This window comes from Microcaecilia unicolor, chromosome 6, assembly GCF_901765095.1.
Source record: "Microcaecilia unicolor chromosome 6, aMicUni1.1, whole genome shotgun sequence".
NCBI lineage: Eukaryota > Metazoa > Chordata > Amphibia > Gymnophiona > Siphonopidae > Microcaecilia > Microcaecilia unicolor.
In genome coordinates this window covers 14,514,832-14,541,945 of record NC_044036.1, presented here as the reverse complement: position 1 = coordinate 14,541,945, position 27,114 = coordinate 14,514,832, and the positions used below count along the sequence as shown (strand labels likewise).

Below are 27,114 nucleotides of genomic sequence, written 5' to 3'. Positions count from 1 at the left end.
GCAGCACAATATCAGAAATACCTTACATGTTGATGGCTTCTGGCTCCTCATTGGCTGATAGATGATCACCTGGTGCAATCTTCTGACCAATGGCAGAGGTTAATCTTCTTTGGTGCCCCGATTTTGCAGGTTTTTCCTTTCTGATCAAAATTGAAGTAGTCATCTGAATTTCTTAACATCTGTGATCACTCACATGGGCCCCACATTGGGTATCATTTCACTTTTTAACCCCCACCCCCAGGTACATTTTCTCCAAACGATCTGAGGGTACAATGGGTGTGAAGAACTCAGGCTCCTTCCTTCCCTTCATGGGTCAAGTGTTTAGTTTATTTGACACTTGTTATATCACTTTTCATTCAAGAACAGCAAAATGGTTTATAAATATATGTGGATGGGGAACAATCATTTCCAAAGCCCTAAAACCATAGACACTTCTAATATAATAATTTGCTCCTCCAACATTCCAATGAGGCTACCTGCGTTCGTAACCATCTCCTGACGTCACTCTTCCAGAGTAGAAGCCTGCGTGCCCGACGTCAGGAGATGTTACTGTGGTCGCCTCTGTCTTGCTGTCATTGGACTCTGCAGCACTGCCGCTCTCCTCTGCAACCCCACGTCCCTCTCGCTTCCCGCTCAGGTATCGGTGCCGGTCGTTCCATCTTCACTTACCAAGTCAGGGTTATGGCGGCCGCCAGCAGCGGTAAAAGGTGTGCAGCCTAGGCCCTTTTCTCTCTCTCAGCTGTGGTCCCGCCCTTGCGAAAACAGGAAATGAGGGCGGGACCACAGCTGAGAGAGAGAAAAGGGCCGAGCCTGCACGCCTTTTACCGCTGCTGGCGGCCGCCGTAACCCCAACGAGGTAAGTCGAGATGACTTTCAAACTTCGTAGGGAGGGGGCCTGGAACTGGAAGGGAGGGAGGAAGGGAGGGACGACGACCCTGGAACTGGGAGGGAGACGGGAGGGAAGGGGGACCCTGGAACTCGGAGGGAGGGAGGGGACGACCCTGGAACTCGAAGGGAGGGAGGGAGGTGGCACACACTCTCAATCTCACACACACACACTCTCTCTCACACACTCGCACCCAGTCTCACTCTCTCTCTGTCACACACACACACTCGCACATTCACTCTCTCGCTCTCTCACACACTCTCTCTCAAACATACACACTCTGAGGAAAACCTTGCTAGCGCCCATTTCATTTCTTTCAGAAACAGGCCTTTTTTACTAGTTTACTAATATTATATTACGTACTGTGTTCACATTGTAAGTAGTGTACTATGCCATACTTTGTATTATTTGCATATCTTTACTGCTGTAATTTTCTACTGCTTATGTTTGATTTATTCTTACTTGACTGAATGCCTTCAAAAAGGCAGTAAGTAAATCCTAATAAATAAATAAATAACAGACTCACTCAATTCTGAATCTATTAGCACAGCGTGATGCCAAAAGAGCAAATTATTTTATTTAGACCAAAACAAGGATGAAAACTACTTTATTATGTAAAATAAATTGATACACAGAATAGTTCACATTTATGCACATAAGTACATAAGTAATGCCACACTGGGAAAAGACCAAGGGTCCATCGAGCCCAGCATCCTGTCCACGACAGCGGCCAATCCAGGCCAAGGGCACCTGGCGAGCTTCCCAAACGTACAAACATTCTATACAATCAAGCCATTGTGACATCACTAATGAGGTTGGCTCTTATTGGTGGAATGAGCCACTATGACATCACAATAGGTTAAATCACTGCTCTATGTAATAAAAGTGAGCCAAGTAGAGGACATAAGTACATAAGTAATGCCACACTGGGAAAAGACCAAGGGTCCATTGAGCCCAGCATCCTGTCCACGACAGCGGCCAATCCAGGCCAAGGGCACCTGGCAAGCTTCCCAAACGTACAAACATTCTATACAATCAAGCCATTGTGACATCACTAATGAGGTTGGCTCTTATTGGTGGAATGAGCCACTATGACATCACAATAGGTTAAATCACTGCTCTATGTAATAAAAGTGAGCCAAGTAGAGGACATAAGTACATAAGTAATGCCACACTGGGAAAAGACCAAGGGTCCATCGAGCCCAGCATCCTGTCCAGGACAGCGGCCAATCCAGGCCAAGGGCACATATGCTATAGTGATGTAGAAATTAAATCACAGAGGGCTTCTTTTACAAAGTTACGCTAGCGATTCCTGTGGAATTGAGTGGGCTTCCTCTCATTTGCCGCACCGAGAATCGGCAGCGCAGCTTTGTGAAAGAGGCCCAGGGTTATCAAACTCTTGCTGCAGTTAGGGAGCAGGGCCTTAAACATACAGATATCAATTGATTGGCTCGGGGCCGATCTTAGCAATTGTGGGGTCCTGGTCAGACCAGTTTGGTGGGGCCCCCACCTAGCCCCACCTAGCCCCGCCCCTTGCTGACAAGTTGTGTTTTAAAAATTTTTTTATTTCAAATAAAGACAAATCAAGCAAAACTTGTACAGAAAAACTAAGTCAAATATGCATAGTGCTATCATAGGAAACCTTTGGGTTTAAAAAAGCAAAACCATGTGCATGTAAGGACTGGATAAATGAATTAAAACAAATCCCCTTAACATGTAATACTTGGTAGAAATAATGAAACAGTGATTGAATATTCACATAGCAGGCAGTCTGAGCCAACAGATTTATTTTCCACTCAACATTATTAGCTGCCAAGTTACGTTAATTGTGTGCACATTTAGACTGACTGGACAGTTCAGAATAACAGAAACCCTTCCTTCATTATTCAATACATTCTCTTTGAAATAGTACTAATAAAAAATAAAGGCAAGTGCATTTTTATAATATACCACTGCATTCCACAAAGCAAAAGGAGCAAGTTCCCACATGCCATCTTTTTCTTTTGATGTAGGCACAGAAAAAAAAAAGATGTTAAATGCTCCCAGGTCTAACCTAATTAATGATTTTTTTTTTTTTAAACTGTACTTATAAGTCTGATTGTTAAGCACCTGATACTCATAATGTCTGTTTTGGTGGCCCTTTACTAGGTGAAAACATCAGAATAGAGTGAGTCCCTATAACCAGCCCCTCTAAATAACACAATGATTACAATTTAGAACTAACTAGATGAAACCTATGCTTCCTCTGTGTTCATCCGTATGCTACACAAGCCGGTGTTATTGCTTGTTAAGTGCTGTTAAAAACGTTGATTGGCTTGTTACGCACGTTGTTATAGAACACACTTGGATTTTGGTTCGGAACGCTAGGTGCGATATATAAAATCCCAGGGTATGTACTAAGCATTAATATTCAGTGGAAATAACCAGCTATCTTGTAATGAAGAGGAGGAGGAGTGGCCTAGTGGTTAGGGTGGTGGACTTTGGTCCTGAGGAACTGAGTTCAATTCCCGGCACAGGCAGCTCCTTGTGACTCTGGGCAAGTCACTTAACCCTCCATTGCCCGCCGCATTGAGCCTGCCATGAGTGGGAAAGCGCGGGGTACAAATGTAACAAAAAAAAAATATATATATATATATATATATTACCACTTAGCTGGTTGAGTGCTATAACCACAGGTCCAATGGTTCTCAAACTTTCTCGGGTCACAGCGCCCCTAGACTTCACATTTCTTTTCAAGTCTCCTCTTCTGCCGTGATCCCCCTGCCCCACCCCCAACAACATTGAGTCCTACCCTTGTTGGCGGGGATGCCCAAGCCCCACTAGCTGAAGAGGTCCACTGCCCGAGGTCCAAGCTCCATGCTGCTTACGCAAGCAAAATCGGTAGCATGCTTAAGCCACCAACGCCTACATTCCTATGCATGTCCTCCTTTTCTCCCCCTTCCATCCAGCATCTTCCATCCTTCTCTCCCCCTTCTATCCAGTGTCTACCCTCCTTCTCTCCCCCTTTAATCCAACGCCTGCCTTCCTCTCCCCTTTCCATCCAGCATCTGCCCTCCTCTCTCCCCTTCTACGCAGCGTCTACCCTCCTCTCTCCCCTTCCATCCAGCATCTGCTTTCCTTCTCTCCCCCCTTCCAGCAGCATCTGCCCTCCAGCATCTGCCTTCCTTCTTTCCCCCCTTCCAGCAGCATCTGCCCTCCTTCTCTCTCCCTTCCATCCCTCCCTCTCTCGCAACTTTTATCTAGCCTCTAGCCTATCTCCCTCTTCCATCCAGCCTCTGCCACTCCCTCTCTCACCACTTTCATCCAGCCTCTGCCCTCCTTCTCTCCCCACTTTCATCCAATGTTGGTCCTCCTTCTTCCATCCCTCCTTCTCTCACTGTTTTCGTCCAGCCTCTGCCCTCTCCCATCTAGCCACTGCCCTCCCTCTTACCACTTTCATCCAGACTCTGCCCTCTCACCTCCTTCCATCCAGCCTCTGCCCTCCCTCTCCCCCATTTTCATCCAGCCTAAGCCCTCTCTCTGTTTCTCCCCCCCCAATCCAGCGTCTGCCTCCTCTCTCTGTCCCCGCTCTCCTCACACACCCTGCTGCTTTTCTAGATGAGCTGCAGCAGCGTTTAAACCAGACACTCCATACATGTGGCTGCCGGGGCCGGCTGTGCTCCGGAACAGGAAGTGACGTTCAAGGGGGTGGAATCATCAGTCAAATGTACGAAGAGCCTGGCACCTCGTGGCCTGCAGCTTGTTTTGCCGCCACCACTGCTGCTAATCTAGAGAAGCAGCGGGGGCAGTGGTAGGGATGGGTGAGGGAGGGAGCGGGGACAGAGAGGAGGCAGATGTTGGATTGGAGGGGAGCAGTAGCGGTTCATGTGGTGACAGGAAGGAGGTCAGGAATGGTCATGGCACCCCTAAGAGTTCAGTTTGGGAGCCGCTGCATTAGACTGTTCCTATAATCCACTTTATGGGCTTCTGGTTTGTGAAGCATTAGAATAAAGCGCAACTAGGGGTAAATGCTATAATAGCACCCAAATTTGGGTGCTGGGGAAAATCTGCACTATGCAGTATTCCATAATGGGTGCTCTGAGCTGAGCTCCCTTTGTAGAATAGCGCTTAGAGCATGGGCGTAGTTTTGGGGGGGCGAGGGGGGGCATTGCCCCCTCAAACGCAGGACCGGCACAACGGGCTCTCGGTCCCTACTTCCCGCCCTCCTCTCCCTCACAGCCCTCTTCTCAGTTCCTTCCTGCCTCCCCCCATGCGTTTAAATCTTTTTATTTTCAGAAGCGACGACAGTGAAGAGCAGAACAGCAAGCAGGCTCGCCTCCAGATTTTCCCTTCCCTCACAGTCAGTGTCCCGCCCTTGCGGAAACAGGAAATAAGTCATCAAGGAAGGCGGGACACTGTCTGTGAGGGAAGGGAAAGGCTGGAGGTGAGCCTGCTTGCTGTTCTGCTCTTCACTGTCATCGCTGCTGAAAATAAAAGGTTTAAATGCACGAGGTGGGGGGGGACAGGAAGGAACGGAGAGGCACAGGAGGGCTGTCGGGGAGAGAGGCAAAATCACTGGACATGGCGGGGAGGGAAGGGGCAGAAGAGAATCGCTGGAAGGGGACAGAAATTGCTGGACATGGAGGGGAAAGCAAAGGAGTGAGGAGAATTGCTGGATGAATGGAATGGAGGGGGCAGGGGGAGAGGACATTTGCTGGATATGGATGGAGGAGAGGGCAGGGGAGAATAGATAGTTGCTGGACATTGATGGAGAGGAGGGAACTAGAACTCAGGGACTGAAAAGGGGGAGCTGGGAAGGGGGAGCTGGGGAAGTCACTGGACATGGATGGGGGGAGGGTGGGGGTCAAAGGAGAATTGTTGGACATAGGGGGAGGGCAGAGGAGAATCGCTGGACAAGGAGGGGAGGGGAGAGAAGAGAAATCGCTGGACATGGAGAGGAGGGGAGGGCAGGGGAGAGAGGATAATTGCTGAACATGGATGGAGGGAGCAAGGGAGAGAGGAAATTTGCTGGATATGAATGGATGGAGGAGGGGGCAGGGGAGAGAGTAGAGTTGCTGGACATGGATGGAGGGGCGGGTAGAGGAAAGAGATGCACATGGATGGAGGGGAGGACAGGGGAAAGAAGAGAAATCGCTGGACATGGAGGGGAAGGCAGGGGAGAGAGGAGAATTGCTGAACATGGATAGATGGATGGAGTGAGCAGGGGAGAGAGGAAATTTGTTGTATATGGATGGATGGCTTAGACAAATTCCTGCACCCAACTGAGGACACGAAGACTGGCATGCAAGTTGTCAGTGCAACTCTGGTATTCTGTGTCTAAACATTAGGAATGCCCCTGACCCGCCCACGCCTCTCCCATGACCACACCCCCTTTTGGGTTGCACGTGAGAAATTTTGAACATAAGAATAGCTATACTGGGTCAGACCAGTGGTCCATCTAGCTCAGTATCCTGTTTTCCAAACAGTGGCCAAGCCAGGTCACAAGTACCTGGCAGAACCTCAAATCGTGGCAACATTCCATGTAGAACCCCAAAGAATAGCAAGATTCCAGAATCCTAAAGAGTAACAAGATTCCATGCAGAATCTCAGAGTTGCAACATTCCATGCTACAAATCCCAGGGTAAGCAGTTGCCTCAATAGCAGACTATGGATTTTTCCTCCAGGACTTCCCTCAGCACAGCTCTATAGAATAGCACTTAAAAAGACGAATGCGTAAACCCAAATTAGTGCCAATGAACTGCAATAATTGGTTGTTAGCACCCAACTAACTAATTAGTTTACATCAAGGCTCTGTGCCCGACTTTGGACGACTCGTATAGAATCAGGGGGTTAATGTACTTCTCAGACTTTCCTTGGTCCTTCTAGTGCTTAGCTTAGACCCTTCTCATCTTCTCCAGGGTCAGTGTCTCCACTTCCTTCATGAACCGAAGGCACAGATCCTCCTGCCAGGGTAACGCCACGCACTGCACTGCTACAGGAAGGCCTACTCCTCCTGCTGCAGCCTTCAGCAAAACAAAACAAAAATGAGAATTATCATCCAAAAACATGGAGGAACTCTTTAGTCACCCCTAAGTTTAGAGAGTTGCTTCTAACCTTTTTTATCAATTTATCCCAGTGGTCATTGTAGTGCCCTTTGCAACGCCTCAGCTCAGCCTCGTCTTCTTCAGTCACAGTGGTCACTGTCACAACCCCAGCAGGGAAATTTAAGATGTTAAATAAGACAGTGTAGGTACCAGTAGCTGGAAAAGAAGATTGTACAACTTTAGCTACTGGATTTCCAACATCACAAGATATGACAGGGAGTTTCATCCAATTTATTTGGGACAGCAGGAAAAACTTCAGATCTCCAGTTCAGAAATGTCCCGATAACTACAAGACTGAATCCTCCAGACCTTCTATGAGAAAGACTTGTCTAGAGAAGTCCTACTAAAATTACAGAACCGAGGCCTCGATGATCAAATCTCCTGTGCTGCTCTGAACAATGCTGGAAAATTAGCGCCGGAACAGCGCAGGAGATTAAAGCTACTACTACTACTACTTGACATTTCTAAAGCGCTACTCAGGTTACGCAGCGCTGTACAATTTAACATAGGACAGTCCCTGCTCAAAGGATCTTACAATCTAAAGGACAAATGTACAGTCAGTCAAATTGGGGCAGTCTAGATTTCCTGAAAGGTATAAAGGTTAGGTGCCGAAAGCAACATTGAAGAGGTGGGCTTTGAGCAAGGATTTGAAGATGGGTAGGGAGGGGGCTTGGCGTAAGGGCTCAGGAAGTTTATTCCAAGCATAGGGTGAGGGGAGGCAGAATGAGCGGAGCCTGGAGTTGGCGGTGGTGGAGAAGGGTACTGAGAGGAGGGATTTGTCCTGTGAGCGGAGGTTAAAGGCGGGAACGTAAGGGGAGATGAGGGTAGAGAGGTAATGAGGGGCTGCAGACTGAGTGCATTTGTAGGTAAGAAGGAGAAGCTTGAACTGTATGCGGTACCTGATTGGAAGCCAGTGAAGTGACCTGAGAAGAGGGGTTCTCATGATCAAAACTTATAGCATGCAAATTTGTGCACACTATTAGTTTTGATCATGGGGGGATTTCTGTGGGGGGGATTGTGCTTGGGCATGCACTCAAGGCACAATCCTCCCGCTGGTTGTTTGACAGGTACAGGCTTTCAAAAAAAAACCTGGACCTGGCAAACAGGAGATTCTTACCCCCCCCCCCCAAACCTACAAGGGGCTCCACCCTGGTAGCACCCCCCAAAAAACCCTGACATGACCCCTCCCCACCCCCAACAGAAGAGACGGCTGGAGATCCAATGGACCTCCAGCCCCTCAACTCCACCTCCAACATGAGGCACAGGGGGGCTACAGGTCCAGTGGACCCACCCACCCTGGTGGTCTAGTGGCCCCTAATCCCCTTCCCTGTACCTTATAATGACGGAGGAAGGTGCCCTGCCCTGTCCAGTGCATCCCAGAACGCACAGGGCGGGGCTTCCCTACCTTATAAGGGCGCTTCTGGGCAGGGTGCCCCCATTTTCGAGATGGCGCTGGAAGAAGGAGAGAGTGCTACTCCCTCCTCCATCATTACAAGGTACAGAGGGGTACGGAGGGTGCTAGACCACCAGGTTGGGTGGGGGTAGGGTTGCCCACTGGGCCACTAGGGAGTTTTTTTGTGTCAGGGGTGGTGGGGGAGGGAAAAAGCCACTGGACCACTATGGAAACTTGTCTGGGGAGATTATGGGGGCTGGAGGTCCACTGGACCTCCATCCCCTTGTGTGCAGGGGGGGATGGGGGCCTGTAAGCTTGCAAATGTATGCTGAACAGGGCTCCCCATTCCTCCCCAAAGCTCTGCAAACCCTAACGCCTGCTCCAAGCTGGCATAGGGCTTGCCACGGGAGCAGCGCCAATGTTTGGTGCACTGCCCGCTGAGCATTGCCGTGCTCGCTACTTGTGGTCAGAGACTGTGAGCATGTTGTTTCATGCACTCGTAGGCTCTGATCATGGGGCTGGATCAAACGCCAGCGCTAGTATTACGCTAATAGCGTCTAGCGCCCACGTTTACTTCTAGTCATTGGCCCCCAAGATAGGGGTTTTAGAGATTACACAAGATGTAAGAGCATGTGAACAATGCAGGTCAATATTCAGCCCACTGTAGTCAGTGTGCTTTTTTTAAACGCTGAAAGACAAGGACGTAGGGGTGGATCAATAAAATTAAATAGTAGAACCTTAGAGTAAAAACTAACAAAACGTAAAGAGGCATATTTTCAAAGCACTTTGGGAGGCTAAGTTCCATTGGTTTCTATGGAACTTTGGGAGGCTAAGTGCTTTGAAAATGAGCCTGATAGGGTCCCTTTATCTAAGCCGCGTAGGTCAATTTTCAGTTATCACCCGGCTACTGCATGGCCCTTGCAATAATTTCATTTTTGATGTGAGTCTGCTACGTGTGCCAGTAATTGGCATTTTACACGCATGGACCATTACTGCCCGGTTACTGTGTGAGACCTTACCACTAAGGTCAATGGCTGGGGGTAAAATCTGAGACCTAAAATGGACGCACAACAATTTTCTGCCTTGCGCCAGAAAATAAAAATTATTTTCTGGTGTGCATAGCGGACACACGGCAAAAATGAAATTACCGCAAGGGCCACGTGGTTGCTGGGGGGGGGGGGGGTAACTTCAAATTGATGCACATTGAGCATGCATAAGCGCCTACGCGGCTTAGAAAAAGGGTCCCTAAGTGTTTTATTATCCAGATTTTAAGTTTTTGTTTCTTTTCTACGGGGATATGAATATTCTGTGATCTAGAACGTATTTTGCTTTCGGTTGGATAGTATTTGTGTGTGGTCCTATGCCGATTTTATCTATTTGGATATTTGGAGGTTTTATTTAATGATATATTATTATCTGTTGAATATAACATGCTCACCTGGATCCTTTTCAAGTGAAAAGTGATAAAATAAAGAAAGAAACTTCATTTGAAAACATTTTTAAAAATCTAAAAATTGTAGAAGTAGGTACTTTGTTGTTGTTGATGGGATGTAATTTCACAGTGTCCCTACTCGCGTATTTAAATTTACAGCTTGCCAGTGACTGAGTGATTTCCATCTATTTCACTTTCAACTCTGAAACTAACACTTTTCCATTAATCCTTCACAGGCCCAGCCCATATGAATTTATTTATTTATTTGTTGCATTTGTATCCCACATTTTCCCACCTATTTGCAGGCTCAATGTGGCTTACATTGTTCCGTCATGGCGATCGCCATTTCCGGAGTGAGAGATACAAGTGGTATTACATTAGAGATCATGATTGGCGTGAGTAGATTAAACAGTCAAGTATAAAGAGTTCATATTCGGAATTAGAGATAGAGTGATGTGTTAAAGTTCATTCGTGGTAGGGTAGACTTTGAGGGGCATAATCGAACGAAAACATCTATCTCCATGGGCGTTTATCTCCGAGAACGGGTCCTTGAAGGGGCGGACCGAACCGTATTTTCGAAAAAAAAATAGACATCCATGTTTTATTCGACAATTTGTGAGCTGGGCGTTTTTGTTTTTCAGTGATAATGGAAAATGAAAGCGCCCAGCTCAAAAACGAATAAATCCAAGGCATTTGTTCGTGGGAGGGGCCATAGTAACATAGTAGATGACGGCAGAAAAAGACCTGCATGGTCCATCCAGTCTGCCCAACAAGATAACTCATATTTGCTGCTTTTTGTGTATACCTTACCTTGATTTGTACCTGTGCTCTTCAGGGCACAGACCGTATAAGTCTGCCCAGCACTATCCCCGCCTCCCAACCACCAGCCCCTCCTCCCAACCACCGGTTCTGGCACAGACCGTATAAGTCTGCCCAGCACTATCCTCACCTCCCAACCACCAAATCCTGCTTCCCACCACGGGCTCTGGCACAGACCGTATAAGTCTGCCCAGCCCTATCCCCGCCTCCCAACCACCAGCCCCGCCTCCCGATCTTGACTAAGCGCCTGAGGATCCATTCCTTCGGCACAGGATTCCTTTATGCTTATCCCACGCATGTTTGAATTCCGTTACCATTTTCATTTCCACCACCTCCCGCGGGAGGGCATTCCAAGCATCCACTACTCTCTCCGTGAAAAAATACTTCCTGACATTTTTCTTGAGTCTGCCCCCCTTCAATCTCATTTCATGTCCTCTCGTTCTACCACCTTCCCATCTCCGGAAAAGGTTCGTTTGCGGATTAATACCTTTCAAATATTTGAACGTCTGTATCATATCACCCCTGTTTCTCCTTTCCTCCAGAGTATACAGGATTCGTAGTGCACTGGTCCCCCTCACATGCCAGGACACCAACCGGGCACCCTAAGGGGCACTTTTACAAAAACAAAAAAAAAGGTAAAAGAGCTCCCAGGTGCATAGCACCCTTCCCTTGTGTGGTGAGCCCCCCAAATCCCCCTCAAAACCCACTGCCCACAAGTCTACACCATTACTATAGCCCTAAGGGGTGAAGAGGGGCACCTACATGTGGGTACAGTGGGTTTGGGGGGGTTGGATGACTAATAAGCATTAAGCAGCACAATTGTAACAGGTAGGGGGGATGGGCCTGGGTCCACCTGCCTGAAGTCCACTGCACCCCCTAACAACTGCTCCAGGGACCTGCATACTGCTGCCAGGGAGGTGGGTATGACACTTGAGGGTGAAAATAAAAAGTTGTGAAACATCATTTTTTGTGGTGGGAGGGGGTTAGTGACCACTGGGGGAGTCAGGGGAGGTCATCCCCGATTCCCTCTGGTGGTAATCTGGTCATTTAGGGCACTTTTTGGGGCCTTATTCGTGAAAAAACAGAGTCCAGGAAAAGTGCCCTAAATTCTAGCTACAAACGCATACTTTCTTTCCATTATCGGCGAAAGGCGCCCATCTCTGTTCGGGTGATAACCATGCCCCAGTCCCGCCTTCACCACGCCTCTGACACGCCCCTGTCAACTTTGTACGCTTCCACGATGGAGTGCAGTTGATAACGTCCAAGTTCGGCTTTCGATTATACCGCGTTATTCGTTTTTGTGAGATAAACGTCCATCTCCCGATTTAGGTCGGAACTTGGGCGTTTTTCTCGTTTGATTATAAGCAGGTTTGGTAGTCAAGTATAGAGAGTTGGGTTTTATCTAGTTTGGACTTAAGATTCGTTGTCTGGTAGTTAGGCTATATCATTGTGGTATGCCTTTTTCAACAGGTTGGTCTTCAGTGATCTCCGAAAGTTAGTTAGGTCGCGGATTTTTCTCACGGCAAGTGGTAGTGCAATCCATAGCTGCATGCTTATGTAGGGGAAGCTGGATGCGTATGTTAATTTATATTTAGTAAAGAATAAATTCCAAATGTGAGAAACTGGATGAGAGATTTCTTTAATCTTCCTCTCCCCAAGACTTAAAAATTCATTACTAATTTGCATTCACTCATAGACCTACCAAGTAACTTTCCCAGATAGCCAAGGTTAAAAGCAGGTCCCATCACGGGACACAGCATCACATCCAGCTTCAGCTTCCTCCACTCGGCAATGAATTCCTGGCAGTATACCTAAAGAGAGAGAGAAAAAGGGCGTTCACTGAAGAGAGACCTAAAGCTCTTGGCGTCTCAGAACTATTGGACTTTCCATGATACAAAGGTCTTCTCTCGTACATAGAAACTTGCTCACATCTATCAGCACCATAGTATAGAGATGGGCTGATCCAACCTAATGGAAGAGCTATGACCCAGCAGAGAGACAGGTGAATAATTTATAGTCATACTTGAAGCATAGCCGCCGAGAGGGGGGACGGGGGCAAAATTCCTTAGACCCAGGCCTCCGGGGGGGGGGGGGGGGGCGGCGCAGAGATCTCTCTCTCTCTCTCTCTCTCTCTCTTTCTCCTGCTCCTGACAGGACCCGGGTGATCGCGTCCTGACAGGAACAGCAGAGAGAAACCTCCGGCGCCGGGCCCCCCTTGCTTCACCTGCCTAAGCAGCTGCTGGGCCCTCAGTTTTGAAACTGAGCATGTGCGACCTAAGGAAAGCAGCCGCAGGGGCAAGCGATGCTGGGCAGAAGAAGGAGCTGCACTTCCTGCAGCTGGCGGGGCCGCAGGTACTGCGGGCGGGCAGGTGGGTGGGAGAGGGGCGGAGGGGGGCGGCAGCGGCGGTGATGACGATTCTGCCCTGGGCCCGGCGGCAGTGGTCCTGCCCCAGCCCAGTATCTCAGCAGCCCTGACTTGAAAAATTCTTTTAGGGCTCCTTTTGCCAAGCTGCGACTAAAGGGGGCCGGCACTGGCATCAGCACATGTTTTACATGCGTGCAGAGGCCCCCTTTTACCACACCTGGTAAATGGGAAGGTCTCGCTTTCCTACAGGAAATGGCCGGGCAGCAGGTAAAGCACTTGCTGCGCGACCATTTTGGGGAGGGAGCCCTTAACATCACTCAGAGGTGGCAGTAAGGGCTCCCGCCCTAACCTGGCAGTAATGCATTGCCCAATTACTGCCGGGTACACTCCGGAGCTACAAAGGTGAGAAGTACCGCCGGGCTGCTGCGGTAGCTTGGCGGTACTTCCATTGTAGCGAGTGGTAAGCCCATATTGCAGGGGCATAGCCAGACAACAGATTTTGGGTGGGCCTAGGCAAGAAGCGGGTGGGCACCAAGTGTTCTACCCCGTCCCAACCACCACAAACAAAAAAATCCCTCAGCTGGCTTGGAAATGCTTCTTTCCACCTTGGCAGTCTGCAGCGGGCATGTACTGAAAACAGAGCATGCGCAGGTGCCAGTATCGTGGAGAGTAGTGTTTTCGTTACCATCAGGGAGAAGTCTTCAGCTGGCCAAGCTTGGGAATCCCACCAGCTACCGCTAAACGTGTGCTACTCTTGGGTGGGCCAGTGCCACATTAGACTTACTGCCGCTCAGTAAAAGCCCTTAAGCTTTGAAAGTTGCATACTGTTCCGAGGCCATTGGCCACCAAACCTTATTCCACCAATCCTCAAATTTTTGGAGCTGCCACCCTTCACTCTTGAGCAGCAATTACCGTTCTTGTTGCTGGACAAATAAATAATTTAAACGATTGTTTGTTTAGCATCAATGAATCAGGATTTGCCATAAACCCCAGCGGCATTACATCACTTTTAAAATGAATGCAAATGAAGGACCCGATATTCAGCCACTAGCGCACAGCGTTCTGCCGCCCATTGCTGCTGTTATGCTGGGAAATTCAATACCTGGCCATGTCCGGGGCTTCAGCATTGAATTTACAGGTTTGCGGAGTAGCTGGTTAAGGACCTTGTTCACTAAGGTGCATTAGCATTTTTAGCGCGCACGCTAACCGTGTAGGCGCCTATAGGGATATTGCAGGCGTGTACACAGTTAACGTGCGTACGTGGTTAACATGTGTTAAAAACGTTAATGTGCCAATAACGCAGCTTAGTAACAGGGCCCTAAGTGCGATATTCAGCACTTAACTAGCTATGAGTTAGTGCCAGTGGCATAGGCGCCCCGTATAAGCCTCCCCAGCCCAATCGTGGACTTCCGCTTGTGATGTAGCCCACCCCCCCCCCCCCCCGCCCCGCGCATTTTGATCTTTTATTTCCGTGGCAGCGACGTCAATAAAGAAAAAGACTACAGGCTCGCCGCCAGCTTCTCCCTTCTCTCTGCACACAGTGTCCCGCCTTCTGCGGTGATGCATTTCCTGTTTCCGCGAGGGCAGGACACTGTGTGCAGAGAGAAGGGAGAAGCTGGCGGCGAGCCTGTAGTCTTTTTCTTCATTGACGTCGCTGCCACGGAGCGTATGGAGGTAAGCTCCACCCCCTTTAGCCTCCCCAAACAGTTGGGCTACCGACCGTCTATGGCCAGTGGCGTAGCCACAGGTGGGCCGGGGCCCACTCACTTTGGACTCAGGCCCACCCAAAATTGTGACACTTGCGGTGGCTGGTGGGGATCCTCAAACCTTGCCAGCTGAATATTTTCTGTCCTTGGGCAGTCCCCACTCTTCCAAATGTCAGCCAGCGGCACTTGCCTTGAACTGAGGCTGAGACTGGCCCTTCTGCACATGCAAAAGCACTGAGCATGCACGGCCTGCGGGCAGCAGCATCAATTTGAAGCAAGTGCTGCTGGCTGCCGTTTGGAAGAGTGCTGGCTGCAGGGGGGGAGGAGGAAATCTTCAGCTGGCAGGGTTTGGGGATCTCCGCCAGATCAAGTATTTAATATTTGGGGTTTGTGGGCATGGAGGGGTGGAGAGAGGAGCAAACGGGGAGGGGGGGAATTAATTCCATGCCCACCCACCTTAGGCTCAGGCCCACCCAAAATTGCCCATCTGGCTACACCCCTGGTTAGTGCATAAAGGTAGGACCGACTTTTATGCAGTTAACCTGGCCGGTTAAGTGCTGAATACTGGGACTTAACCAGTCGAGTGCTGATTCCATCCTGTAATGCCCCCAAAATAGCCAGTTTCCAGCAGCACTAACCAGTTAAATGCCAGTGAAAATGACTGATAAGCCCCAAACAGGCAACTTAACTGGCCAGAAGCTAAATCTGGCCAGTTAAATTGCTTTGAATATCGACCCCCAAAGATACGAAAAAGTTTTTTTAAAGAAGGGCTCACATCTGTATTTACAGAACTGATGACTGCTGATTCCTTTTATATAGTCATCCCAATGGTTTACAGACCATAGCTTATAAACTGAGAACGGCTTGGGGAGTTGCAAACCTGTAGAGTCCAATGCAAAAGATATTTGGAGACCTCAATGGAGGGAGGTTATAAAATACCTCCATTTTCAGATCTTGCCACAGGAAATCAGAATCAAAATGTGGGATCCTAATCCATCACCCCCAAGTTATTTCATTTATTTATTTGTTACATTTGTATCAGGGGCGTAGCCAGACTTCGGTAGGAGGGGGGTCCAGAGCCTGAGGTAAGGGGGCACATTTTAGCCCCCCCCCCCCGCTGCCGACCCCCACCACCACCGCCTTTGACGACCCCTGCCGACAACCCTCTCGACCCCGCCTCTCGCCGCCAACCCTCCCCTGCCGTGGGCTACCTTTGCTGGCGGGGGACCCCAATCCCCGCCAGCTGAGGAGGTCCTCTTCTAGGCTTTGTTCTGTTTCTGACATCCTGCACGTACAACGTGCAGGATGTCAGAAACAGAACGAAGCCTTCGCGGGAAGAAGAGGATCTCCTCGGCTGGCAGGGATTGGGGTCCCCAGCCAGCAAAGGTAGCCCACGGCAACGGCGAGGGAGGGTTGGCGGCGGGAGGAAGGGGTCGAGAGGGTCGTCGGCAGGGGGGGTCCAGGGCCAAATCTATGGGGGCCTAGGCCCCCGTGGCCCCACGTAGCTACGCCCCTGATTTAGACCAACCTGTGAGCTGGCATAAGTGCTTGTGTCTAAAGTTGGGCATGAAGTTATGCAACAACACAATTATTGATCTGGAATTCACACTTAGAGCTCATCATCCCAGCCAGTGGCGTACCTAGCTTGCTTGCCACCCATAGCAGGTCGCCACTGCTCCCCTTCCCCAAGGCATGTCACCCCCCCCCCCCGAGGTACGTCACACCCCACCACCCCAAAGCGCATCACCCCTACCAGCCTTCCTCCTAGCAAGGTGATGCGAAGAGCAGTCACACCCTGCCCTGGAACAGGAAGTAACGTCAGAGGGGGCAGAGGACCGGCAGAGCCGACAGCCACGCGACAGTTGCATGCACCCTCTTGCTTCCTGCACCCAGGGCGGACTGCCCCCACCGCCCCACCCTGATCCCAGCACCTAACTTTAGGTGACCTGTTGAGAATTGCCCCCCCCCCCCTAGAGGGTACCTGTCCTACAAAGGAAAATCATTTACAGAATATCAGTGTAACAGGTCAAACACGTAGCTATAATTTATGCCAGTCAAAGAGCCGATGTAAAGACCCACGCTTAAATTGCTATGCACTGGGATCACGGAAAACGTTATTAGCAAAGAATCAGTCCAAAACACGGTAACATTTGTGGACAATAAAGAAGGAAAACCCCTTCCTAAAACACAATCCTCTTCCTTATTTATTTATTTATTTATTTATTTGAATGTGGCCTAGAGTCATTTTGCAAATCGAGTGACTTTGAAACGTGAATAGTAATGCAGATAACTAATGAGATGAATCCAGTGAAATATTATGTCATAACATCACGCTAATGAATTAGATCCGTAAAGATTGTTGATAAATAGTGTATTATATTATTATATTTTATTGGGAAAGCAGGATTACCTCTGCTTCAGTGTGCTGTTTCCAAAGATTCTTCGCTGACCTAAAATTCAAGTGAAAGTATGTTGGATCATTGAATATTTTTGCATCTGTTATCCTATACTATCATTATTTATGTTATTTATTTATTTATTGCATTTGTATCCCACATTTTCCCACCTATTTGCAGGCTCAATGTGGCTTACATAATACCGTGATGGTGATCGCCAATTCCGGTATGAGAAATACAGAGTGGTATTGCGTTAAAAGTCAAGAGTGACAGAGTAAATTAGGTAGTCAAGGAGGAAGAGTTAAGTTTTGTCGAATGCTTCTACATGCTGTGTTCAAAAGAAATAAATTATAAAATGCCAATCAACTTATGTGTTTCCACTGAACTGTCCTGTAATATAACATTATTCATTTGGCAGGTTCTGATACCATTTATTAGAACAACGCCAGAATGGGGGAAGAAAGTGGCCTAGTGGTTAGGGTGGTGGACTTTGGTCCTGAGGAACTGAGTTCGATTCCCACTTCAGGCACAGGCAGCTTCCTTGTGACTCTGGGCAAGTCACTTAACCCTCCATTGCCCCATGTAAGCCCGCATTGAGCCTGCCATGAGTGGGAAAGCGCAGGGTACAAATGTAACAAAAATAAAATAGTTACTATTGGAGATTCTACATGGAATGTTGCTACTATTGGAGATTCTACATGGAATGTTGCTATTCCACTAGCAACATTCCATGTAGAAGGCTGCGCAGGCTTCTGTTTCTGTGAGTCTGACGTCTCCTGCACGTACGTGCAGGACATCAGACTCACAGAAGCAGAAGCCTGCGCAGCCACATTGGTGATCTGCAAGGGCCGACTTCTACATGGAATGTTGCTAGTGGAATAGCAACATTCCATGTAGAATCTCAAATAGTAGCAACAGTGGAGGAGTGGCCTAGTGGTTAGGGTGGTGGACTTTGGTCCTGGGGAACTGAGTTTGATTCCCACTTCAGGCACAGGCAGCTCCTTGTGACTCTGGGCAAGTCACTTAACCCTCCATTGCCCCATGTAAGCCGCATTGAGCCTGCCATGAGTGGGAAAGCACAGGGTACAAATGTAACAAAAAAAAAAAATTTTACAAGATGAATGTTGTACATGATCTATCAAGACTTAAAGAAAAAGAATTCCATGATTTTCCAACATCTGCTGGCTATACCTGCCAGTGGCGTAGCTACAGGGGGCCATGGAGGCCGTGCCCCCCCCCCAAAACAAATTGGCTCTGGGGCCCTCGGTTTGGCTGGCGGGGGTCCCCAAGTGTTCTCTAAGGGATAATTTCTCCAATTTTTGCACATACGATATGGGATTCTGTATGCGTTCCAAACCATTCAGGGTTTCAGGTTATCCACAATGCAGATTCATGAGAGAAATTTGCATAAGATGGAGGCAGTGCGTGGGATTTTTTCTTGTGAATATGTGGATGTCCTGAAAACCTGACTGGCTGGGGGGGTCTCCAGGACAGGTTTGGAACCACTGCTGTATGCGCTAGGTAGGAAAATCTCTGCAGCAGGGGACTGGATGGGCCATTTTGATCCTTTATTGTAACCACTACTCATAAAATATAAACTCCACTCTCAAAGCAATTTTCTCTCAGATTTTAGTTCTCCAGTTAAATAATAATAATTCATGCAAGAAAAAAATAAAAGCTGATGGTTTATTTTCAGTTTGCAAAAATAAACCTCATCAGCTACAAAAGTGGGAAAATCTACCATTTTTCCCCAGGTCTGTAGAGCCTAAAAGGATTAATGCTTCTTTTTGTGTAATTGACCTTGATCTGCAGGCTTTGGTTTCACCAATTATAGTAATATTTTTTTTTTTTTTATGTGTGTTTGTTGGGATTTAGTAAATACTTTTATGAAGACATTTACCTGAGTGGAGGAGTGGCCTAGTGGTTAGGGTGGTGGACTTTGGTCCTGGGGAACTGAGGAACTGAGTTCGATTCTCATTTCAGGCACAGGCAGCTCCTTGTGACGCTGGGCAAGTCACTTAACCCTCCATTGCCCCATATAAGCCGCATTGAGCCTGCCATGAGTGGGAAAGCGCAGGGTACAAATGTAACAAAAATAAAATAGATACTATTGGAGATTCTACATGGAATGTTGCTACTATTTGAGATTCTATATGGAATGTTGCTATTCCACTAGCAACATTCCATGTAGAAGGCTGCGCAGGCTTCTGTTTCTGTGAGTCTGACGTCCTGCACGTACGTGCAGGATGTCAGACTCACAGAAGTAGAAGCCTGCGCGGCCACATTGGTGATCTGCAAAGGCCGACTTCTACATGGAATGTTGCTAGTGGAATAGCAACATTCCATGTAGAATCTCAAATAGTAGCAACAGTGGAGGAGTGGCCTAGTGGTTAGAGTGGTGGATTTTGGTCCTGGGGAACTGGGTTCAATTCCCACTGCAGGCACAGGCAGCTCCTTGTGACTCTGGGCAAGTCACTTAACCCTCCATTGCCCCATGTAAGCCGCATTGAGCCTGCCATGAGTGGGAAAGTGTGGGGTACAAATGTAACAAAAATAAAATAAGTCGGAGTACATTCACAAAAGGTTACAGACTCCTGGAATTCACAGCAAGAAAAAGGTAGAACAAGAAAAATCAAGTTATTCCATGTAATGAAAAACCAGTTGGAAGAGAGCCCCTCCTCCTGGCCTAAACCATACTAAGGGATTTTTTTTTTACTAAGTTTCTGCAGAATGTTACTTCTTGTTGGTTGAACTCTACATCTCTTTGAAAATTAAACTTACCCAGTGCCACACAGTGCTTTCAATTCATTTGCAATTCTGGGAACCTGTAAGCATAAAAAATTAATTCAGATTGCAATTACAGAATTACAGCACTCCAAAGTCTGAACATTAACTAATATGAAATGAATTACCCTCCACACTCTTGCGCTGTCACGCTGTACCCCCCCCCCCCCCCTCAGTCCTTTCGTCTTGCGTCTCTATCATATCTCTCCTCTCCCGCCATTCTTCCAAAGTATACAAGTTGGGACCTTTAAGTCTGTCCCCATAGTCTTTATGATGAAGACCACTGACCATTTTAGAGGCCATCCTCTGGACCGACTCCATCCTGTTTATATCTTTTTGAAGGTACAGTCTCCAGAATTGTATACAATATTCTAAATGAGGTCTCAGAGTCTTACACAGGGGCATCATCACCTCCTTTTTCCTACTGGCCATTCTTCTCTCTACGCAACCAAGCATCCTTCTCGATTTGGCTGTCACCTTCTGTACCTGTTTGGCCACCTTAAGATCATCACATACAATCACAACTAAATCCTGCTCCTCTTTCATGCACAAAAGTTCTTCACCCCCTAAACTATACCATCACCTCGGGTTTTTGTAGTCCAAATGCATGACCCTGCAATTTTTTTAGTAATAAATCTTAGCAGCCGGATAATGCGGTTTTCCTGGACTGGGAAAGACAAGGAATAGGTAAATTGCAGCACATCTTCGCTGCTGACAGGTGTGTCCTCCCCTTTGCAGATCTTCAACAACGTACGGTAGTTAGTTGGGGACATAGATTTGCATACTGTTAGATTACGAATTGTCAAATTAGCGTATCTGGGTTTTAAAAAGGTTTGGACAAATTCCTGGTATTGAGACACACATGGGATGCAACTGCTTGCCCTGGGATTTGTAGTATGGAATGTTGCTAGTCTGAGATTCTGCTTGGAATCTTGTCACTCTTTAGGATTCCAGAATCTTGCTATTCTTTGGGGTTCTACATGGAATGTTGCTACTCTTTGAGATTCTGCATGGAATCTTGTCACTCTTTAGGATTCCGGAATCTTGCTATTCTTTGGGGTTCTACTTAGAATGTTGCTACTCTTTGAGATTCTGCATGGAATCTTGTCACTCTTTAGGATTCCGGAATCTTGCTATTCTTTGGGGTTCTACATGGAATATTGCTACTCCTTGAGATTCTGCATGGAATCTTGTTACTCTTTAGAATTCCAGAATCTTGCTATTCTTTGAGATTCTACATGGAATGTTGCCATGATTTGGGTTTCTGGCAGGTACTTGTGACCTGGCTTGGCCACTGTTTGGAAAAGAGAATGCTTGGCTAGATGGACCATTGGTCTGACCTAGTATGGCTACTCTTATGTTCTTATGTTGCTTCTCTGGCAGATCGTGCACTTGGAAAAAGAATGGGAGCCAAACTGAGAGAATTTTTTCATACTATTTCAGTGCAAGGTATTTCAATGTCTTGCATACATAAGGCCTTTCAATGGGTAGTGAAGGGAAATGATCTAGAGGAGTTGAAACAAATGGTCTGGAGACCTTGGAATCCCTTTGGATGAGTGAAATATAGCGGCATCTGTTAAGAGTATACCACGGTTTGATCTCCGGGGCTTGGCTCCAGGGGTGCCATTTTAGAGTAACACATAGGGCCTATATTTCACAGCCTCAGCTTTATAAGGTGGGGAAAGTACAATCACCTAAATGTGAGGCTGCAAGGTCCATTCTTTTTGGGATTGTATACAGATACAAAATTCTTGATCTCCCATTGTGCACTTTATGGAGTCTATTTTCAAGTGTACACTCATTGGCTCAGTGGAGCAGTTAGTTTTAGACTAGCCAGGGGCCTTTCGAGGTAGTTTCAAGGAGCATGCATTACTGTTTCGTAAGCTATCCTTGGTAGCACCCTCTGGCCTACTGGCATTGGAGAAACCAAGTACACCTGCTTGCCACCTGGGAGGCCAGAGAGGCAAGGGGTTCCTTTAAGAAGGCAGTCTGTTTTTGTTTTTGTTTTTTTTAAAGTGTGGGAAGCTTACTTTGATATTCTGTCTCCACAGGGTCTAGTCTTCTGTTTAAGAAGTGGATAGGGAAAGAAGATCACCCTGGTTTTCTCACTCATTAAAAGGGGTCCTTTACAAAGCCACGGTAGTAAGTGGCCTGCAGTAGTGTGGGCATGTGGAACTGCTGCTCTCCCAGTCCACTTACTACCGTGGCCGTAAAAACACTATTTTTTTTAAAAGGAAGCGTAAATGGCCATACGTTAAAACAAAAATCTGCACGCGGCCATTTACTGCCTGGGCCTTTACCGCCTGCCACTTAGAAGGCAGTAAATGCTCACACGCTAACCTGGCAGTAATCAGTCAGCATGCACTGCTGCCCGATTACCACCGGGTGCGCCTACGCCGTGGCCCCGCGCTAGAAAATAGAAAAATATTTTCTGGCGCAGGAAACAGTATGCAGAAAAGTCAGAACTACCGCCAGGCACCTGGGTGCATCTGGCAGAAGTGCCAGTTTCTCATGTGGTAGCCCTACTGCCTTGTAGCAAAAGGACCTCTTAATGATTTGGTAAGATCATGGACAGTCGCCTCAATTTCTGAGACACAGCAGCCATTGGCAGAAGACCTGGCAAGTTTTTTTGTGGATAAAGTTGAACAAATTAGTCTATCTTTATCTCATTCTGCCTCAGGTTTAATTCCATCAATCTCTTTTTAAAATGATAATTACATAAGTATTGCCATACTGGGACAGACCAAAGGTCTATCATGCCCAGCATCCTGTTTCTTACAGTGACCAATCCACGTTACAAGTACCTGACAAGATCCCGAAACAGTACAATATATTTTATGCTGCTTATCCTAAAAATAAGCAGTAGATTTTCCCCAAGTACATTTTATTAATGGCTTATGGACTTTTCTTTTAGGAAGCTATCCAATCCTTTTTTAAACCCCGCTAATCTAACTGCTTTTACTATATTCTCTGGCAATGAATTCCAGAGTTTAATTACACATTGAGTGAAGAAATATTTTCAGATTCATTTTAAATGTACTACTTTTACTAGCTTCATTGCGTGCCCCCTAGTCCTAGTATTTTTGGAAAGATTAAACAAGCAATTCATGTCTAAAGGGCTAAAGGCCTATCTGTTTGATGCTGCTTTTGACTCCTAACTTGTCACTTGCTCATAACCTTTATCTTGTCTTCCTCTCTTCAATAGTCCCTTTCCCTATGTGTCTTTCTGTCTGTCCTACCCTTATCCTTATTGGTCCTGTCTGTCTGTCCTGATTTAGATTGTAAGCTCTTTTGAGCAGGGACTGTCTTTTCTTCATGTTCAATTGTGAAGCAATGCGTACGACTGGTAGAGCTATAGAAATGATTTATACTAGTAGTATGTCTACCCATTCAACTCCACTCATTATTTTATAGACCTCTATCATATCTCCCCTCAGCCGTCTTTTCTCCAAGCTGAAGAGCCCTAGCCACTTTAGCCTTTCCTCATATCTTTTTTGAGATGCGGTAATAATGACTCTGTGTGTGATATTCCTGTTGATCAAATGAGGTCTTCATTCTGTGTAATTAGTAGTAGACATAGCAGTAGTAGTAGTAGTAACAGTAGTAGCATCAGTAGTAGATATAGCAGTAGTAGATGTAGTAGTAGTAGTAGGCTCATTCTGCCTCACCTCACCCTATGCTTGGAATAAACTTCCTGAGCCCTTACGCCAAGCCCCCTTCCTACCCATCTTCAAATCTTTGCTCAAAGCCCACCTCTTCAATGTTGCTTTTGGCACCTAACCTTTAGACCTTTCAGGAAATCTAGACTGCCCCAATTTGACTGCCCCTATTTGACTGACTGTACATTTGTCCTTTAGATTGTAAGCTCCTTGAGCAGGGACTGTCCTTCTATGTTAAATTGTACAGCGCTGCGTAACCTTAGTAGCACTTTAGAAATGTCTAGTAGTAGTAGTAGTAGTAGTAGTTATAATGCCGTTGTATCGCTCCATGGTGCGACCGCACCTGGAGTATTGTGTTCAGTACTGGTCTCCGTATCTCAAAAAAGATATAGTAGAATTGGAAAAGGTACAGCGAAGGGCGACGAAAATGATAGTGGGGATGGGACGACTTTCCTATGAAGAGAGGCTGAGAAGGCTAGGGCTTTTCAGCTTGGAGAAGAGACGGCTGAGGGGAGATATGATAGAAGTGTATAAAATAATGAGTGGAATGGATCGGGTGGATGTGAAGCGACTGTTCACGCTATCCAAAAATACTAGGACTAGAGGGCATGAGTTGAAGCTACAGTGTGGTAAATTTAAAACGAATCGGAGAAAATTTTTCTTCACCCAACGTGTAATTAGACTCTGGAATTCATTGCCGGAGAACGTGGTACGGGCGGTTAGCTTGACGGAGTTTAAAAAGGGGTTAGATAGATTCCTAAAGGACAAGTCCATAGACCGCTATTAAATGGACTTGGAAAAATTCCGCATTTTTAGGTATAACTTGTCTGGAATGTTTTTACGTTTGGGGAGCGTGCCAGGTGCCCTTGACCTGGATTGGCCACTGTCGGTGACAGGATGCTGGGCTAGATGGACCTTTGGTCTTTCCCAGTATGGCACTACTTATGTACTTATGTACTTATGTACTAGCAGTAGTAGTATTAGCATTAGTAGTAGACATAGTAGCAGTAACATTAGTAGTAGTAACATTGGTAGTAAACATAGCAGTAGTAGCATTAGTAGTAGATGTAGCAGAAGTAGCAGTAGTAGTAATAGAAAATACATGGAACTCACCACTGGTCTCAAGATGAAAGCCAGAATCCTCTTCACTAGATATGGGAGTTTATAAACAGAGATCTGTGGCTTCAGGTTGGGATCAATGAGATCTCCTTTCCTGAAAGAAAAGGAGGGGGGAGCAATGTTATAGTATGCCGCCAGAAGGAAACAAAATTCACCCATACATCATGACATAATAAGAGAAATGTACAGTTCTGAGACACTTTTAAAGGGGAAATTCTAAACACTGGAAAAAAAATTGGCATATTTTATAACGGCGTTCCAGGACCAGAGCCCTTTATAGAATAGAGTGTAGCGACCAGGATTCACGTTCAACTTTAGGTGTGAGGAGTTACACCAATTGAAACCAGGTGTAAAGCCCAGCACACAAGCTGGGTGCAGATCCCCCATTATATCACTGGTCAAATTTAAGGGAACAGCCCTGGCTCGCCCATGCCCCTCCCATGGCCATGCCCCCTTTCCAGAGCTGTGCAGAAACACTTATGCACTCTTCTATAAGTGGGCGAGTAACTGTTTTCACGTAGATCTGCCTTCTGTTTAAAAATGATTGTTTAAGTGTTACCTTAAAGGATTGCTTTTCAACTCTGCTTTTGTCCGATAATACACTCTGAAATCTTGTCTTTGACCGAAAGTAACTTTTCTTGTAAATAAAAAAAACAAGTTGGGATCCAGAAGATAAGACACAGCTCTAACTTATTTGGTATGCAAAGGGGAGGATGGCACTTATTTCCCAGGCCCAGCTTGGCCACCTGGACTTGGGAAAGCATGTGACCACAGTAAGCATTCTGTGATTTTCCATAGAAGCTTTCTGTAACTTTCCTTAGCTCTGGACATGGGCTCAGAGCCTAATAAAAAGGGAGGGCTTGTCACAGTAAGGTGGGGTTCATCTGTGAGTAATGTATGGACTGCACATAGGGTTACCATATGGCTCCAGAAAAAGGAGGACGGATTGAGCCAGCCGGGTTTTACTTCCATTGCTTTCCATTGAAAGCAATGGGCAATTACTTCCATTGAAAGCAATTACTTCCATTGAAAGCAATTGCTTTCCATTGAAAGCAATGGAAGTAAAACCCGGCTGGCTCAATCCGTCCTCCTTTTTTTGGAGCCATATGGTAACCCTAACTGCACAGAAGGTTTGTTCCTGGTCCAAAGCTCCTAGCTCTCGCTGCGAATCGGGCCCCCCCCCCCCCCCCCCCCCCCCAGCTGATAAGAGCCTGGATGATGGAGACCAGTGATGATTGTATGTATATACTCTGTTGCTTCTTTTCTTGGTCTAAGAGATGTAGAGGCCAGTAAAGTAATGATTGTGTATAGAGTTAATCATGGTATATGTGCTAACCATTATATATATGTATATATCTTAATCATTGTAGAATTTAGCTTCCCTAATAAAGGTTTCATTTACTTATTACGAATCTAAAACAATCCACGATAATTATTGAGCAGTCTGTGTTAGTGAGACAGGCTGTAAATCCATAGCAGTACACTAACGCCTGACATTGTCTCATGACATATGAGCACGTTTAATAATTTTTTTAAGCCGTGTACATTTGTTTAGTTTATGAAATTTGTTTTGGGGGGATTTTTTGAATTGTTTTCAAAATGGCATCTCCTGTGGTTACCCATTCTGCTCTTTTAAAAAAAAAATTCAATTTGATTTTTTTTCATTTTATTGAAATGCCGCATTTAAAAGGGGCGTGGCCATGGGAGGGGCATGGGCGGGCCTGGGGTGGTCCCTTAAATTTGCACAATGATATAGAATTTGGGGGATCCACACCCAACTTGGGTGCTGGGATTTACACCTGGTTTCAGTTGGTGTTGACATTGTAAATAGTTATACTATCGGGCTCATTTTAGAAAGAGAAGGACGCCCATCTTTCCACATAAATCGGAAGATGGGCGACCTTCTCACAGAAACGTCCAAATCGGTATAATCGAAAGCCGATTTTGGACATCCCCAACTGCTTTCCGTCGCAGGGATGGCCAAAGTTCAAGGGGCGTGTCGGAGGCGTAGCAGAGGCGGGACTTGGGTGTGCCTAACACTTGGACGTCCTTCACCCATAATCAAAAGAAACATGGACGTCCCTGACAAACACTTGGACGACTTTACCTGGTCGTGTTTTTCTTATGGCCAAGGCACAAAAAGGTGCCCGAAATGGCCAGATGACCACCGGAGAGAATCGTGGATGACCTCCCCTTACTCCCCCAGTGGTCAGTAACCCCCTCCCACCCTCAAAAAACATCTTTCAAAATATTTTGTGCCAGCCTCTATGCCAGCCTCAGATGTCATACTCAGGTCCATCACAGCAGTATGCAGGTCCCTGGAACAGTTTTAGTGGGTACTGCAGTGTACTTCAGGCAGGCGGATCCAGGCCATTCCCTCCCCTACCTGTTACACTTGTGGTGTTAAATGTGAGCCCTCCAAAACCCACCAGAAACCCACTGTACCCACATCTAGGTGCCCCCCTTCACCCA

General features: G+C 46.8%; 1 protein-coding gene across 1 annotated transcript in view; it reads right to left on the bottom strand.

Annotated features, from left to right (window-relative positions):
- Positions 1-6,600: 6,600 nt before the first annotated feature.
- LOC115472003 (vitamin D3 hydroxylase-associated protein-like) overlaps positions 6,601-27,114 on the bottom strand; it is an 85,126-nt gene continuing 64,612 nt past the window's right edge. The window contains exons 10-15 of the mRNA XM_030206028.1: positions 24,637-24,736; positions 19,862-19,905; positions 17,095-17,134; positions 12,316-12,424; positions 6,980-7,125; positions 6,601-6,888 (exon numbers count right to left, since the gene is read on the bottom strand). Coding sequence (XP_030061888.1) covers positions 6,760-6,888; positions 6,980-7,125; positions 12,316-12,424; positions 17,095-17,134; positions 19,862-19,905; positions 24,637-24,736 — 568 coding nt within the window. The 3' untranslated portion in view covers positions 6,601-6,759. The remainder of the gene's footprint in view (positions 6,889-6,979; positions 7,126-12,315; positions 12,425-17,094; positions 17,135-19,861; positions 19,906-24,636; positions 24,737-27,114) is intronic.